General features: G+C 36.5%; 1 protein-coding gene across 3 annotated transcripts; it reads right to left on the minus strand.

Moving 5' to 3' along the window:
• Positions 1-76: 76 nt before the first annotated feature.
• Positions 77-12,283, minus strand: LOC104217220 (telomerase reverse transcriptase). 3 transcript variants are annotated; one of them, XM_009767408.2, is made up of 13 exons: positions 11,814-12,283; positions 9,465-9,536; positions 9,050-9,115; positions 8,793-8,958; positions 8,581-8,644; positions 8,056-8,491; positions 6,614-6,740; positions 6,182-6,326; positions 4,631-4,772; positions 2,710-3,867; positions 1,392-1,951; positions 760-1,032; positions 77-528 (listed from the first exon to the last, which is right to left on the minus strand). In XM_009767408.2, the coding sequence occupies exons 1-13, from the start codon at positions 12,108-12,110 to the stop codon at positions 255-257; spliced, it is 3,780 nt and encodes a 1,259-aa protein (XP_009765710.1). In that variant the 5' UTR covers positions 12,111-12,283; the 3' UTR covers positions 77-254. The 3 variants fall into 3 exon arrangements, with proteins under 3 accessions (XP_009765710.1, XP_009765715.1, XP_009765713.1); XM_009767413.2 differs by lacking the exons at positions 8,581-8,644; positions 8,793-8,958; positions 9,050-9,115 and having other exon boundaries at positions 11,814-11,837; XM_009767411.2 differs by lacking the exons at positions 8,581-8,644; positions 8,793-8,958; positions 9,050-9,115; positions 9,465-9,536 and having other exon boundaries at positions 11,814-12,104.
• Positions 12,284-13,783: the final 1,500 nt, after the last annotated feature.

The raw sequence follows: 13,783 nt of genomic DNA on the forward strand, positions 1-13,783 counted from the left end.
AAATTGTGCAGTTTTAGACAGAACCCGCCCCGCACCGCTCCACGTGCCATTCCTAACCATTGCCAATATAGCAGTCTGTGTAAATAGCTTTCAATATATATCAGGAGAACTACATGGTATAGTTTTTGATATCAAGCTCATCTTAAAAGGCTCCAGACCGAAGCTTTAAAAATTTTACAACCTTCTTTTTTCATCAGAGGACTGTGGACAGAATGCAAAAGAGTTAATCAACACAGGTATGTTTCCTACTGTTGTCAATACTTAATCTTCCATAGTATAGAGGAACGCTTATCATCTGTGGCTTCTTGTAATACTGATAATGTACTTTCTTGCTTACCAAGCGCCATGAGCTTAGAATCTAATACACGTAACAATTCCTTATATCTTGATTGTTTCCTCTTCAAAACGCGAATATAAGCAGTTAATCCAAGCCATTCGATTTCACCTTTCCCCACTTCGAGAATTGGACGAAAATCTGAACCAGTTTTGAAGGAGAACATCCTCCTCTTGATGAGCTTTGTCATATACCTAGTGAGAAAAATGAAGTAAAAGAAAAGCAGCATGATGTCAACAGTAACAGGAGTACAATAAGATTAAGAATGTAAATACTGATGCACTCTCCCTTGCCCCTAATCCCTTTCATTTAGAGCTCTAGCAGAGCTAAGATTTAAAATAATTGAAGTGCCTGTGTTCCAATGTAGATCCAGTGTATAAAGAGCACCAAATCGCACCAATGATGATGTACTAAATATTTCATACCTCAATGATTTTCCCAAAGCAGCTGCATAAAATTTGGTGCTGAATCTACATATGCTTGATAAATCAAAGATGTAGCAATGGAACTTCATGGCACACAAAAGAAAAGCTTGATAAATGTTGAGTCTGACCACAGCTGCTGAGTTTATGTTAGAATCATAGAATATAGGATGGCATTTCGGTCTCAGATAACCGCACAGCTTAACCTTTAAGTCACGGCCTGGTTTATTTAGCCAGCCCACAGTGAGTGTTGAACTCAGCGGGAAATTCAAATACCTGTGAAAAAGGATCACATCAATAGATATCTACTGATTAAATCAAGTACCTTGAGCATTGAGAAAGTCAGTTAGAAAGAAGAGTACAAACAATCATGCAGAGGGAAACATTGCTAATTGCCAAACTTCCTAAACATTAAGTTAACAAGTTTTAACGAGTACTTGATAGCCAAATAAGGTCAGTTTAATACCGAGTATGCTAAATAAAATGATGGTTGCGACAACCATTTCGATCGACTAGGCATGGTAGTAACTCCCCTTTATCATGATATAAACGTTAGGAAGCACCAGAACAAACAAAATAACAGCTCATATGAAATCCTCAAGTGATGCCATGTTGCCACTAGGAAGATAGCTGACCTCGTGTAATCTGCCTGAATTTCCAACGTTGAGCAGTTGATAAAAAGTCCACTCCACCGAAGAAATGAGGTTCCATCTTCAACCACATACAATCTATCTGATCTCAGATCTGGTATAGTGTTTATCTGAAAGTTCATTCCAAATTTCTTTTTGTTCATGTCGCAGTTGTAGGCTCGAAACCCTCTCTGCAACCGTGAGAAGAACCTAGAAGCCTGTTCCTTTGAGGTTGAGATGAAAAGCAAGTCATCAATAAATCTAAGTAACAGATAGCTAGGTTTACACATTACGAGGTGAGCACATCCTGAAGCTGTATCATCGAGAAAACATTCCTCCGAAGGAAATCCAGGGGCAGGTTCACAAGCTTTGTCAAGGAATGGAAATATTACTGACTTCTCGAGATGTCCTAAATACAAAGAGCAGAGCATAGAGGACAAAACACTCCCTTGAGGTATACCAACAGATTGCAAGAAAAAATTGCTACCTAACCGCAGCACATTGCGCCTTATGTGCTCCTTCATATCATTTTGAAGCTGTTCTTTTCTTACTTTTCTGCCTTGCACCTGGAAGATTAAGTAATTTAGATTTTGTTATAGCCACTTCTTGTAAGTAAGGTTCTTAAAGCATAAATACCAGGTCATGCTTAACTGAATGATATAAGTTATTTGTCAAACTGCTATTTTCTGATTTGTTCTTGGTTGATGGGGCCTTAAACAAACTGAAAGATCAGAAAGAATGATCTTTTTCCTAGAAAGAATGATTCATTTCCCTTTCTAGGAGTAGAACTTTGGTTGATCTGCCTCCACCTACCCCCCGAACCCCCCACCCCCCGCGTCCACCCACCCCACCCAGTTCATAGATTAATAACCTTGGATACCTATACCAATGTGCAATCTTCATGACTTATTTTAACTTCAAACCTTCATGTTGATTTTCACTGCCTTGATTGTTCTGTCATCCCATCATGTGTTTCTTCCATTTGCAGAATAGTATTTTGTAAATGCAAATTATAATATGTACAAAGTTGCCATCAACAATGGAATGTAAAAAGAATTTGTGCCTTCAAACAAATACAATCAGTGCCAAGGAATTATGAAACAGATACACATGTAAGTGAAAGACGCCAAGAGAAGACTATGAAATGTGCATGTAGATCTAATCCTAAGGCAGTACAACATTCTAGTAAAAAGTACATTTGCCTTCAAACAAATACATCAGTGCCAAGAAATTAAGAAACCACATACAAGTGAAAGGAGCCAAAAGAAGGCCATGAAATGTGCATGTAGATGTGTTTACCCTAAAGTAGTTCAAAACATCCTACCTGTTGCTTTACAAGAATGCCATGCAATGAGCCAGTGGGAAGATAAGACCTAGCATTGGCGGAGTCAGGGGCATTCTCTTTACTCACTAATGTCCAGTTTTGTGGTATCCGTAATGATTTCTTAGTGCACACAACTTGAACAACTTTGCTTAAAAAATATTCTTCCTCCAAATTGAGATCATCCAGCACACTCAGTAACTTATCTTGGTCTACAGAATCAAAAGCTTTTTCAACGTCTGATACAATGATGAAAACTCCAGGTTTGACAGAAAAACCGCTCTTCAGGAGTGATAAGAAAGGGAGAAGCCTTTTATATGCATCATTGTAGTCAAATACAGATGAACCCAACCTCTCTGGTTCATTTACTACTATATGTTTGAGCACCAAGTGCAAATCTTTGAGGACTTCATTAACAGATTTGTAATTGTAACATTTAACATTTCTACCAACACCTACTTTTCTCAGACCTTTGGATTGCAATGGAGGATTCACAGGCAACTTTGCCGATGCTTTAAGGTTAGCCAGCATTCTTACCCCCTTTCCTTTTGGACAAAGTCGAACTTTTGAGAAACCAAAAGATCTATTCCATATTATTTTCTTGACAGATGCAACATTTAATTCTTGATAACCTTGATCTCTCAAGCAAGTCACAAATTTGGAAATAATGTTCTCCCACGTAGGCTTGCGATAATAAAATATATCTTGTTTCTCATGCTCAGCTTCAGTTACGTAAAAGTTAGCTTGAACCAGTGGCACAACAATTGAAGAAAAGAACCAAAATATCCAGTGCTCTAGTAGTTTATGTTTCAGTAAGGAGTACTGATCTGATAGTAGATGATACCTAGATAGTTTAATTTTCCTCATGCTCTGCTTGAGCGTGAACTTCTCAAACCTTCGTAGCTTAACAAGCTTGGAAATATTCTTTGTTAGAACTCTCCAATTAGAAGGAGTTCCCAGTAAATTTATGGGCACTATACTTCGACAAACAGCCCAAATAAATGATACAACCTGCTTCTTCATACAATAACACTTGGTTGGCTCCAAAAGAGAGGGTTGTGATCCTGGAGTTGTGCTGCAACTTTCGGAGTCGATGTCATTGTGAGCTAATCCACTTTCAGCACAACCTTTTGCAAGTATACTTGCTTCGGTTTCGTGTCTCTGATCCCAAATAGTTAAGAACATCACTTTCAATATCCATATCTGGAAATGCTATTTATAGACAACTGAGTAGGACAACAACAACAACGACCAAGTAAAGTCCCACTAAGTGGGGTCTGGGGGAGACAACTGAGTAGGACCATCCATCAATTTTTCACTAAGGTGCAAGTGGTCATGTCAGATAAAATACCACTACCGAGTACCGAAGAGGTCATATGGAGCCACATTCTTCTGCTAGATAGCAATAATAGATTGAAATAGGCAAAAATCATGGCTCACAAATTGAAAATATCCAAAATTTCAATAATTAATTGTGGCTTAGTTGATAAATCTTAGGTGCTCAACATCTTATACTCCCTCCGTTTTAATTTATGTGAACCTATTTCCTTTTTAGTCCGTTCCAAAAAGAATGACCCCTTTCCTTATTTAGAAACAATTTACCTTTACACAATGATTTATAGCCACACAAAATATATGTGCCTCATTTTACACCACAAGATCAAAAGTCTTCTCTCTTTTATTAAACTTTGTGCCTAGTCAAATGGGTTCACATAAATTGAAATGAAGGGAGTAAAAGATTAGTACTTCTTGGGTTCGAAGCCCTGGTCAACAATTTAACTTGGACAACTCTGCATTTCAAATGGTGGAGAGTACTGGCAAATAATGACTAATTTTCTTTCTTTTCAAATCTTTTTATACCTAAGAAGGACCAGAAACAAGAAGAGGGTGAACTGAAGCTTGAAGAAGTTTAACAAAGACTAACCTCCAAGATAGTTGCAATAATATTTTTGGTATCTTGATCCAATGATGGAGTGGAAGAACAGTGCTTTTCCAACAGCCTTACATGTTGGCAATGGTGAGCTTTGCGGATGAGAGTTTTCAGCAACTTAATAATTGAATGGTATCTAGGTCAATAAATGTGATAGAGAAGAGACTAAGCAAAACAGGTTTAGATGTTTACAACAAGTGTTAGAAAAGAGAATTAAGCAAAATAAATTTAAGAATTCAATCCTTCCCAAAAAAATACAATGCCGAATGAACAAAAAAATTAGTGCAAGACATGTACCATGATCAATTTTTTAAGGATAAACAACTAAGTCGTCCCCACTTTCACAGCGAAAAGAAAGTAGAGATAATAGCGCAGAGCATGGCAAATCATCCGAAAGTGAATTTGAGAGAGTCGAAACAAGAAAACCCATCCAATGGTTACTTCAGTTAAAGAATTAGCAAATTGAAGTCAATCAAAGATTTAAGGGGCCTAAAATGAACAAAATGAAGTCAACAGAATGAGAATTGTAAAGCTTCACGACGCACCCAAGGATGTGGCTTAGTGGGCAATGAAGTGGGTTGAGAACCATGAGGTCTCAAATTCAAATTCCAAAATAGACAAAAGCAGTAGGTGATATCTTCTCATATGTCCAAGCTTTGGTGGATAGAGTTACTCGATATTTGTGCAGGTGGGAGGTAGCAAGCTCCGGGACATTAGCAGCAGCAAGCTCTCAAATAACCCAATCAAATGTGAACTAATGGTGACAACGCATTGACAATACAATATTATAGACAAGAAATTTCTGACAAACTAGTCCCGGCAACCCAGCTCCAGGACACTAGCAGAAGGAAAGCTGTCAAATAACCCAATCAAATGTGAACTAATGGTGACAACGCATTGATAATACAAAATTATTGACAAGAATTTTCTGATAAACTAGTCCCAGCAACCCTCTATATATCTAAATACACTTTGAGCTCCTACAACATTACCATTTACTTGTGTACAAGTCAAACAACATTATATCAAAGATCTGGAATCTCTCAGGCGAGACCAATATACGTGCTAGACTTTCTCTTTCAAGAAACAAATTACAAAAGAGCAGCTTCTACAACTTGATTCTACCACTTTCTTGGCAAACAACCCAATGTTTGACTACTTTGTCAAGCTTCATAACAGTATATATCTTTATCTGACCAGTAATTATGTTTATGTCGGCCATCCATAATAATTCCGAATTCATGCTAATTATTCACTAGTCCCTTAAGTGCAGATACTTAATGCTCGAACACACTAAGAATATGGAAACAGGAGAAGGGGGAAAATCCTGATTTCAGAAAATTTAGACTGCCTGAGAGAAAAAGAAAGTGGAGATTTGCAATTTCAAAACATATTTTTCAGAGTATATTTGAAATGGATTATCTTCATCTTAGAGGCATGCCTTAAGTACATGAGGAACGACCAAAGTAACCACATGAGATAATCATCCTTGGGTAAGAAACTTCAAAGATGATCAACTAAGAACAAAGGAAAACTGTTGCTTACAGACAAGTGGATCTGATAAAAGTACAGTTGCTGCTGTGCGTGCAAGAAGCTATCTGAGTAGTGACATTTACACCAAGAGATCTAAAAATTTCCTTGAAGAGTCTATTTGCTCCAGAAGAGTCTGGCTTCAGCGAATTCAAGATGTCTGAGTATTCTTGAGTTTGTCAACAAAGTTTCCTCCAAAGGTGGTGATGCAGAAGCCAACAACAGTCCGTTTCTATTTTAGTTCTTCCATTTTCCTGGATTGGCTAGGAAATAAGGGAGCAGTAAACTCCTCTCTAAACCAAAAGGGAGTGAAATCTAAGTGGCAAAAGGTTGCAAAACGTTTATGAATAAAAGAGGAACTCCAGTCCTTTCTTAATATTGATATTAGCAATGAAAGTGAACCATAATGCCAAGCAAGATTAGGATGGGGACAAAGTAGAAGGATACGCTTGGATGGGAACACTGAAGGAAAACTTTCCAACTTGTAGAAGATGGTTTGCCTGTTGATTTGAACTTCCTTTTTGACCTCTGGGATTGTTTGAAAGACCAAACAACAAGAGCACCAAGTATTTTTCTGTTGACAAGAAAAACACAAACATTTTACTAATCCAAAATATGTAGATGTATGTATAGCTGAATTATTTGTGAAAACATTCACAGCACTTTCGAGCCTCTTCCTTGAGAAGTTAAAGAATTCTGAATCTACTGATAAGGAAAAGCCCAACCCAGTAGAAGTTACTTCCACTAGGAAAGTACTCTTGCATAACATCAGCACTAGTTACGATTGTTACACTTTTGAGTACCTTATTTCTTCTTCTTTTTTTCTGACAAATCAATACCTTATTTCTTTTTTTGTTCTTGTTCATTTTTCATCTTCTATTAGCATTCTTCTCCATGTTCTCACCTTTAGCCCTTAGAACAAAAAGCAGTTGTTCATTTCCTAGATGCAACATGTGTGGTAAGACTGACAATGACAGGGAAGATCCTTAAGGATTGCGCTAAGCAGACTTGTTTAGGTGTAAGCTGAATTTCAATTTTGAGGGCCTTTTGCCAGCTTTCACATTAAACAGTTTACAAAATTTGGAAACATAAGCATGCAATTTTAACCCCAATTGGTCATGGTAAGGGATACAAACCATTATATTCTTTTACAAAGTTGCTTTTTGATTTCTATTATCCTTTATGTGCTTGTTTGTTTTCAGACTGCATAAAGGAGGATAAGTCATCTCAAAAGAACCTCCCCAGATAAAGAACTCTTAAATAACATCCATCTGTGTTTAGTTAACATGGGATCCAACTCAGGAGTCTGGACAATGGCATGGTCCTCTAAATAATCCTATCATATGTTTGGTTAGTTCCGAATAAATATTCAGATAAGACAGTGAGACACAATTATCAAAATGCTCATGTATTATAAAATTGAATAAATCTAATTTTGCACAGTTCTCATTTATTTTGAGAAATTATGCAAGGTAAATTTACAAAGTAATAAAACTGTATGAGACTATGAAGTTTAGTCAGAACCAATTAACACTAGTAAGTTATTCACTAGCCTTAACAATGTTGGTTCCTTGGATAAAATGGGCTTAAGGATTACCCATTCCAGTACACACCATTTTGCATCCCAAAAATAAGTAGGATTGAATCATCCCAGTGCCTCTCATCTTGACATAAAAGTCCATTCTTTTGCTAGAAGAAACTGAAAATGCATTTAATTATTTTATGATTGAAAACCTTCACCTGCAACATTCTGAGGCATTTTACCAGTTGGTGATTTCTTTATTAGCATATGCATCAGATGGAAACAGGGCCATTGGGTGGGCGAAGAAGACCACAAGCTAGACTATAGGATCAAAGTTGATAAAGGCAGTGTAAGTTTCGCAAATCACCTTTTCAAGAAGAAGCACTGAATTTGAGCTTACATCACAATTCTGGTCTCCCGGCCAGTTGTCCTTAGTGTTGGAATTCATACAAGAGATTAAGGAATCACAATTCTGGTCTCCCGGCCAGTTGTCCTTAGTGTTGGAATTCATACAAGGGATTAAGGAATATTTTTCTTGAGCCTTCAACTGCTTACGCTTCCTCTGACGCTGCCATTTAAACTGTCTTTTACGCTTTCCACACAAGGAAGTATGTGTAATTGAGTAAAATTGGCCTTCCCTAGATGGAAGCACGTCACCAGAAGCAGATTTTGTAGTTTCTGTACGCTTTCCACACAAGGAAGTATGTGTAATTGAGTAAAATTGGCCTTCCCTAGATGGAAGCACGTCACCAGAAGCAGATTTTGTAGTTTCTGTCGATAACTTCTCCGCAGCACAATTTTTCCTGCAGCAACAGGGCATGGAAAATATAATCCCTACAATTGCAGCCAATCCAGCTAGCAGAGTTTACAGTAACGACGTCAGGACACAAACCTAATGCACATCTTTTTCCTCATTGATGAGTAAACTTCATCTACACTTCTCTTTTTCCTAGATTCTGGGAGTAGCAATAAACTTTCACAATAATTCAAACAATGTCGCACTCAGATCTACTACAATGAAGTATGTTGAGCATATATGAAGAGAAATTGGAACTTAATCAAATTCAAAGCCTCTCAAAAGAACAAGTTTCTGAAACTAGTTACCAGGATGAAGTAATGAAGGCTTATAGGTAGTGGCAGATACATGCAGGAGAGATTTTCGGCGTAAGTCACAGATGGGAACTCCAGCCACCTGACGGTGTTTGTTTCGAGGGAGTCGAAAAAATATTGAAGTGTTCTTTAGTAAATAAACCATGAGAACATCCCCAATCTGCAGGTTGTCAAAGTACATTAAAGTTTACTTGCCTACCGCAACACATGAAAATATAAGAGTACACCCGAGAAGCCAATATTTTACACACCCTTTTAAGGAGAAGGCTCCATGCTGGTGATGTCAAAAGTTCTACTATGTCACTGAAGCGGCTCATCTATCAGATACGAAAAAACAGCTTTAAAGTAATCATCAGGCAAAAGAAATTAGGAAATAATAGAAGAACAGTTGAAATCAGATTACAAATCACTGCCACCTTGAAGGGGAGAAAAGGCATAATAATCATTACAGACTATCTTTACAGAAATATTCTTTATGCAGCTTGTTTACTTACCTGGCTCCTCCCCTTTTTTAAATGAATTCAAACTAACTTAAACAGATCCTTTTTGACTAAACCTCAATTAAGAAAGCAGAGCTGCAATCTTGGGATTGGGAACTTAATTTGTATTGTAGAAATGAAAAATGCAGACAAAGATAATCAGCTTGAAAAAACACACTGCTGTCACCTTAGCATAACCAGAACATATAACGTTGTTGGGTTGCTCGATTATTGTCATTTCTATTGTCCTCCTAACAAGCTGAAATAGCAAGCATGTAAAAGATTATCAATCTGAATTCAAACAAAAAGAATGATATCTTTAATATAGTTCAAGTTAAATTTATGGTACTATACAGTTGTTTCTATTGCAGTATATCTAGAATTCCTACCAGTCTACTAGAGTAGCAATATTGAAATACAAAAATTGAGAGATCTTAAATGCAAAGAAGGATATCACAATGATACTAACACTTTAAGCATCATACAATTATAGAGTTGTCATCAATATTATTTACAAACTACTAATCATCTTCAAACAAATGTCACATGGATGAAGAGTTCCAGGTCTTCATGTTAAGATGAGCTAATTTGTTTTATTTGATTGGTAAAAATATACGTTAAGATGAGCTAATTGAAGCATTAATCAAATAGATAGCATGTTCCAAAAACAATATGAATTACCAACATAGCATATTCTGCACCCTTGCACCATAAAGTAACTTATCCCATATTAATTCATGCATATCATGGGAACCATATTCGAAGATATAAGCATCAATATGAATCTAGGAATTAAGAAAGTTTTAGTGCATTTCAGTCTAGAGTATCCTTTTAAGGCTGTATATACACATTATGATATAATTGATGCCTACATACTGCACAAGTGCAGTCCCACGCAGGTGCTAATCATAGGTCAAATACAAAAAAAAATTGAAAGAAAAAGAAACATGCGTACACATCAAAGTATAGGATGCAACAAGTGTATGGCAGACATGGAAAAATTTTATTGCAGTAACTCCTGTTTTTCACATCCATATAGTTTGTTTTTCAAGGCAAGATTTCAAGGTTTGAGGCCTTCTATCGGATCCATCTCTTATAAATTACACCTGTCTAAACTTGTTAAGAACCTAGCGAGTTGACATAGATCACACAATGTTAACTTTGTCAAGGACTTGGAAAAAAGCGCAACATTTGAGATGTCTCTAAAGCTTCCTCCTTAGATATCTATTATTTCAATTGGCTCTTGAACTTTGAACTATGGGCCACATGTTCTCCCCAGTTGAATGACCAATGCATCAGGCGGCAAGAAGAATTCTAATAGATACAAGCCAAGTGTATCATAATATTTTTAAACATCAGAAAACCTCTATACATGAATGATTTTTTTGTGGAAAGATTTTTATATGCATGAAAAAAACAAAAAGGGAAAAGACCAAACAATCAAACGCACTCATAAATATGCACCAACAGTCACAACTTTCAGCATAAAACTATTTGAAACTGTTGCAGAGTGCATTCATATTTAGCATGTCAAACTGATTTTTTTTCCAGGGGCTGTCATTCTACAGTCCATATTCTTCCATTTGCCAACATAAAAGTGGCAAACAGCTGCACCATCTGACATTGAAACTGGTTCAACTTCAAGAATCAATTAATGTTGTAATCAGATAAAAGATTCGTCTATAATGTAAACGAGAATCATCTTAGTAATATACTAACAAAAGGAACTTTTGCGCTTATTTGGGTAGAGGAAAAACATGAATGTAGTTAGTCCAAGCACAAGGATGAAATGATCCTAGGAAGGAACTGATCTTAAGGCTAGATATGCATATACATGAATGTTATCCCCATTAAACTGCTGAAACAATAACATTGGATCATCACGTAAATGCTGAGTACTAGCTATTTGTGAGACCGAACACATGAACCACCCTGCAAAAACCATACTATCAGGGTTCTGCTGATTTTGTCACTCTAAATGTAATATGCAACACAACTCTAGCATTCGAGCTCTGTTAATCAGTTAGCCTCTAGTAAGCAAACCAGCAGATCTAAGTTTAACTGTACATTTCAGCCATTTCTAATCACTTCACAGGGTTATACTCAGCCGAGAAGATCATCATATTTTGCTTTTCGTGTGTCAACCATGTTGCTTTTTACTTTATTTATATTTAAACATAATATTTTCACCTTATAGTATCTACTATTCCATATGTTTTCTAGAGAATCATTTCAAATAAACACTCATCTGACAGAGATCTTATCAAAATTTCAGCTCAGAAAACAAAGAATAATGAAGAACGAAGTAGCTAAAACATTGTTTCAGAACAATTATAACAGCAAGGAACAACCACATAATATTATACCTAAAAAAGAAAAAGAAAAACTAACAAAGAGGAACAGTTTCCCGCCAAAAAAATTGAATATCCAAATTTTCCCGACAAAGTCCGACTTCCTTCTATTCTTAATTTTGTTTCCAAATGCATACTTTTCACAACAACAATCACATTAAAACTGATATAAAAAGAACGGATACCTCAAGGTGGGACCAGCGGCAGTGAGGATCGTACACGTGGAGAGGAGGCGTGCTGTCGGAGAGGACAACGAAGCATTTGTTGAGAAGCTTCCGATAATCATCTGAATCCTTTTCCCTGATCAGAAATGACGTGGCGCCATTTTCGCCGACGCATCCGAGGCACTGGCGACCCTTGCAGAGGCAATTCGTCGACGTTTTTGAAGGAACTAGAGATAAAATTGTATGTCCTAGAGTACGTGCACGGTTATGGAACAACCTCCATAGAACCGGTGGAACTCTCGGTCTCTTCGTCGACATCGTCGGAAGGCGAGTGGGATCGAACGGAGACAGGTGTGTTAAGGAGGAAGAGAGGATTGTGCCTTGTGAGTGAAAATTAAAGCTGCAGTAAGTTTTTAAAAATTTTGGGAAGTCGTTTCTTTTACCCAATGGTTATTGGGGTAAAAGGGGGTAAAAGTCAACAGTATTGAAAAATCGACTTTTCTTTTGTTCCCTCCCGATAATTCTGTTTCCCGAAGTTAAACTGGATTCTGAATTCACATTTGCATGGTGTTAACTGTTAAGATTGTGGCTGTAATGTGATCCCTTTAAACTCCATTGTTAATAGTTTGTTTGGCCGAGCTAAGGCTGGCATCCGGTCCGGGCCCGGGCTTAAACGGATCGAGTCTTTGTGGGTCGAGCTTAAACGAACCGGGGTTTTATGGGCTTTTGGGTGTAACCAGACCGGGATCGTGTAGTAATGGTCCCGGGCTATGTGGGTCGGGTCCGGGCCTAAATGGGCCTTGATTATTTTTTTTAAAAAAAATTTATCTAAGACAATTTCTTGTAAATTATATAGTTTATATATATTATATATACTATATCTATATCTATAATATATATATCTATATATATCATATATATATATATATATATATATATATATATACATGGCTTATATGTGTATATATATGTGTGGACCTGGCTTTTTTTTAAAAAAAATTATCTAAGGCAATTTCTTGTAAGTTATATAACTTATATATATTATATATATCTGTGGGCCTAAGTGGGCCCGGCCTTTTTAAAAAAAAATTATCTAAGGCAATTTCTTGTAAATTATATAGCTTATATATATTATATATACTATATCTATATCTATAATATATAAATATATATAATATTTAGATAATTTACAAGAAATTGCCTTATATAGTATATTGCCTTATATAAGATTGTATATACTAACTACAAAGTGTATAGTTATATAAGCTATATTCAAATTTCGACATAACATTAGCTATATTAAGACGTGTATATATATATATATATATATATATATATATATATATATATATATATATGAGAGAGAGAGAGAGAGAGAGAGAGAGAGATTGTGTGTTGTCTTGTCGGTCTGAAAAGCTGACCGTCTGCGGAAAAGCTGTTTCGTTTCAGAAAAAGTGAATATGTATAGCGCGGTACAATACTACTTTTTGTGTGTTGTCTTGTCGGTCTGAAAAGCTGACCGACTGCGGAAAAGTTGTTTCGATTCAGAAAAAGTGAATATGCATAGCGCGGTACAATACTACTTTTGTGTGTTGTCCTGTCGGTCTGGAAAGTTGACCAACTGCGGAAAAGTTGTTTCATTTCAGAAAAAGTAAATATGTATAGCGCGGTACAATACTACGTTTTGTGTGTTGTCTTGTCTATAAATAGCGGGCACATTCTAGTTATGTTTTGCGCTTAACAATAACTAATAGCAAATATTTCCATAAAAGCAAGGTTTTTTTTTTTACACTTTAATAAATGTCTGAACCTCTTTATGTGTCAAGGTGTGAGTGAGGCAAAAAATGCATGATGCAAGACAGTTGGGATGATGGTGAAGCTGGACGCCACTACTGGGCGTGTATGAACAAGTTTTATAGGGTTCCCGACGAACCTGTTTGCAATTTTGAGGTATGGATTGATGAACCTTGTCAGCAGGAATACTACAAAGA

Source organism: Nicotiana sylvestris, chromosome 9, assembly GCF_000393655.2.
Source record: "Nicotiana sylvestris chromosome 9, ASM39365v2, whole genome shotgun sequence".
In the NCBI taxonomy this organism is placed as follows: Eukaryota; Viridiplantae; Streptophyta; class Magnoliopsida; order Solanales; family Solanaceae; genus Nicotiana; species Nicotiana sylvestris.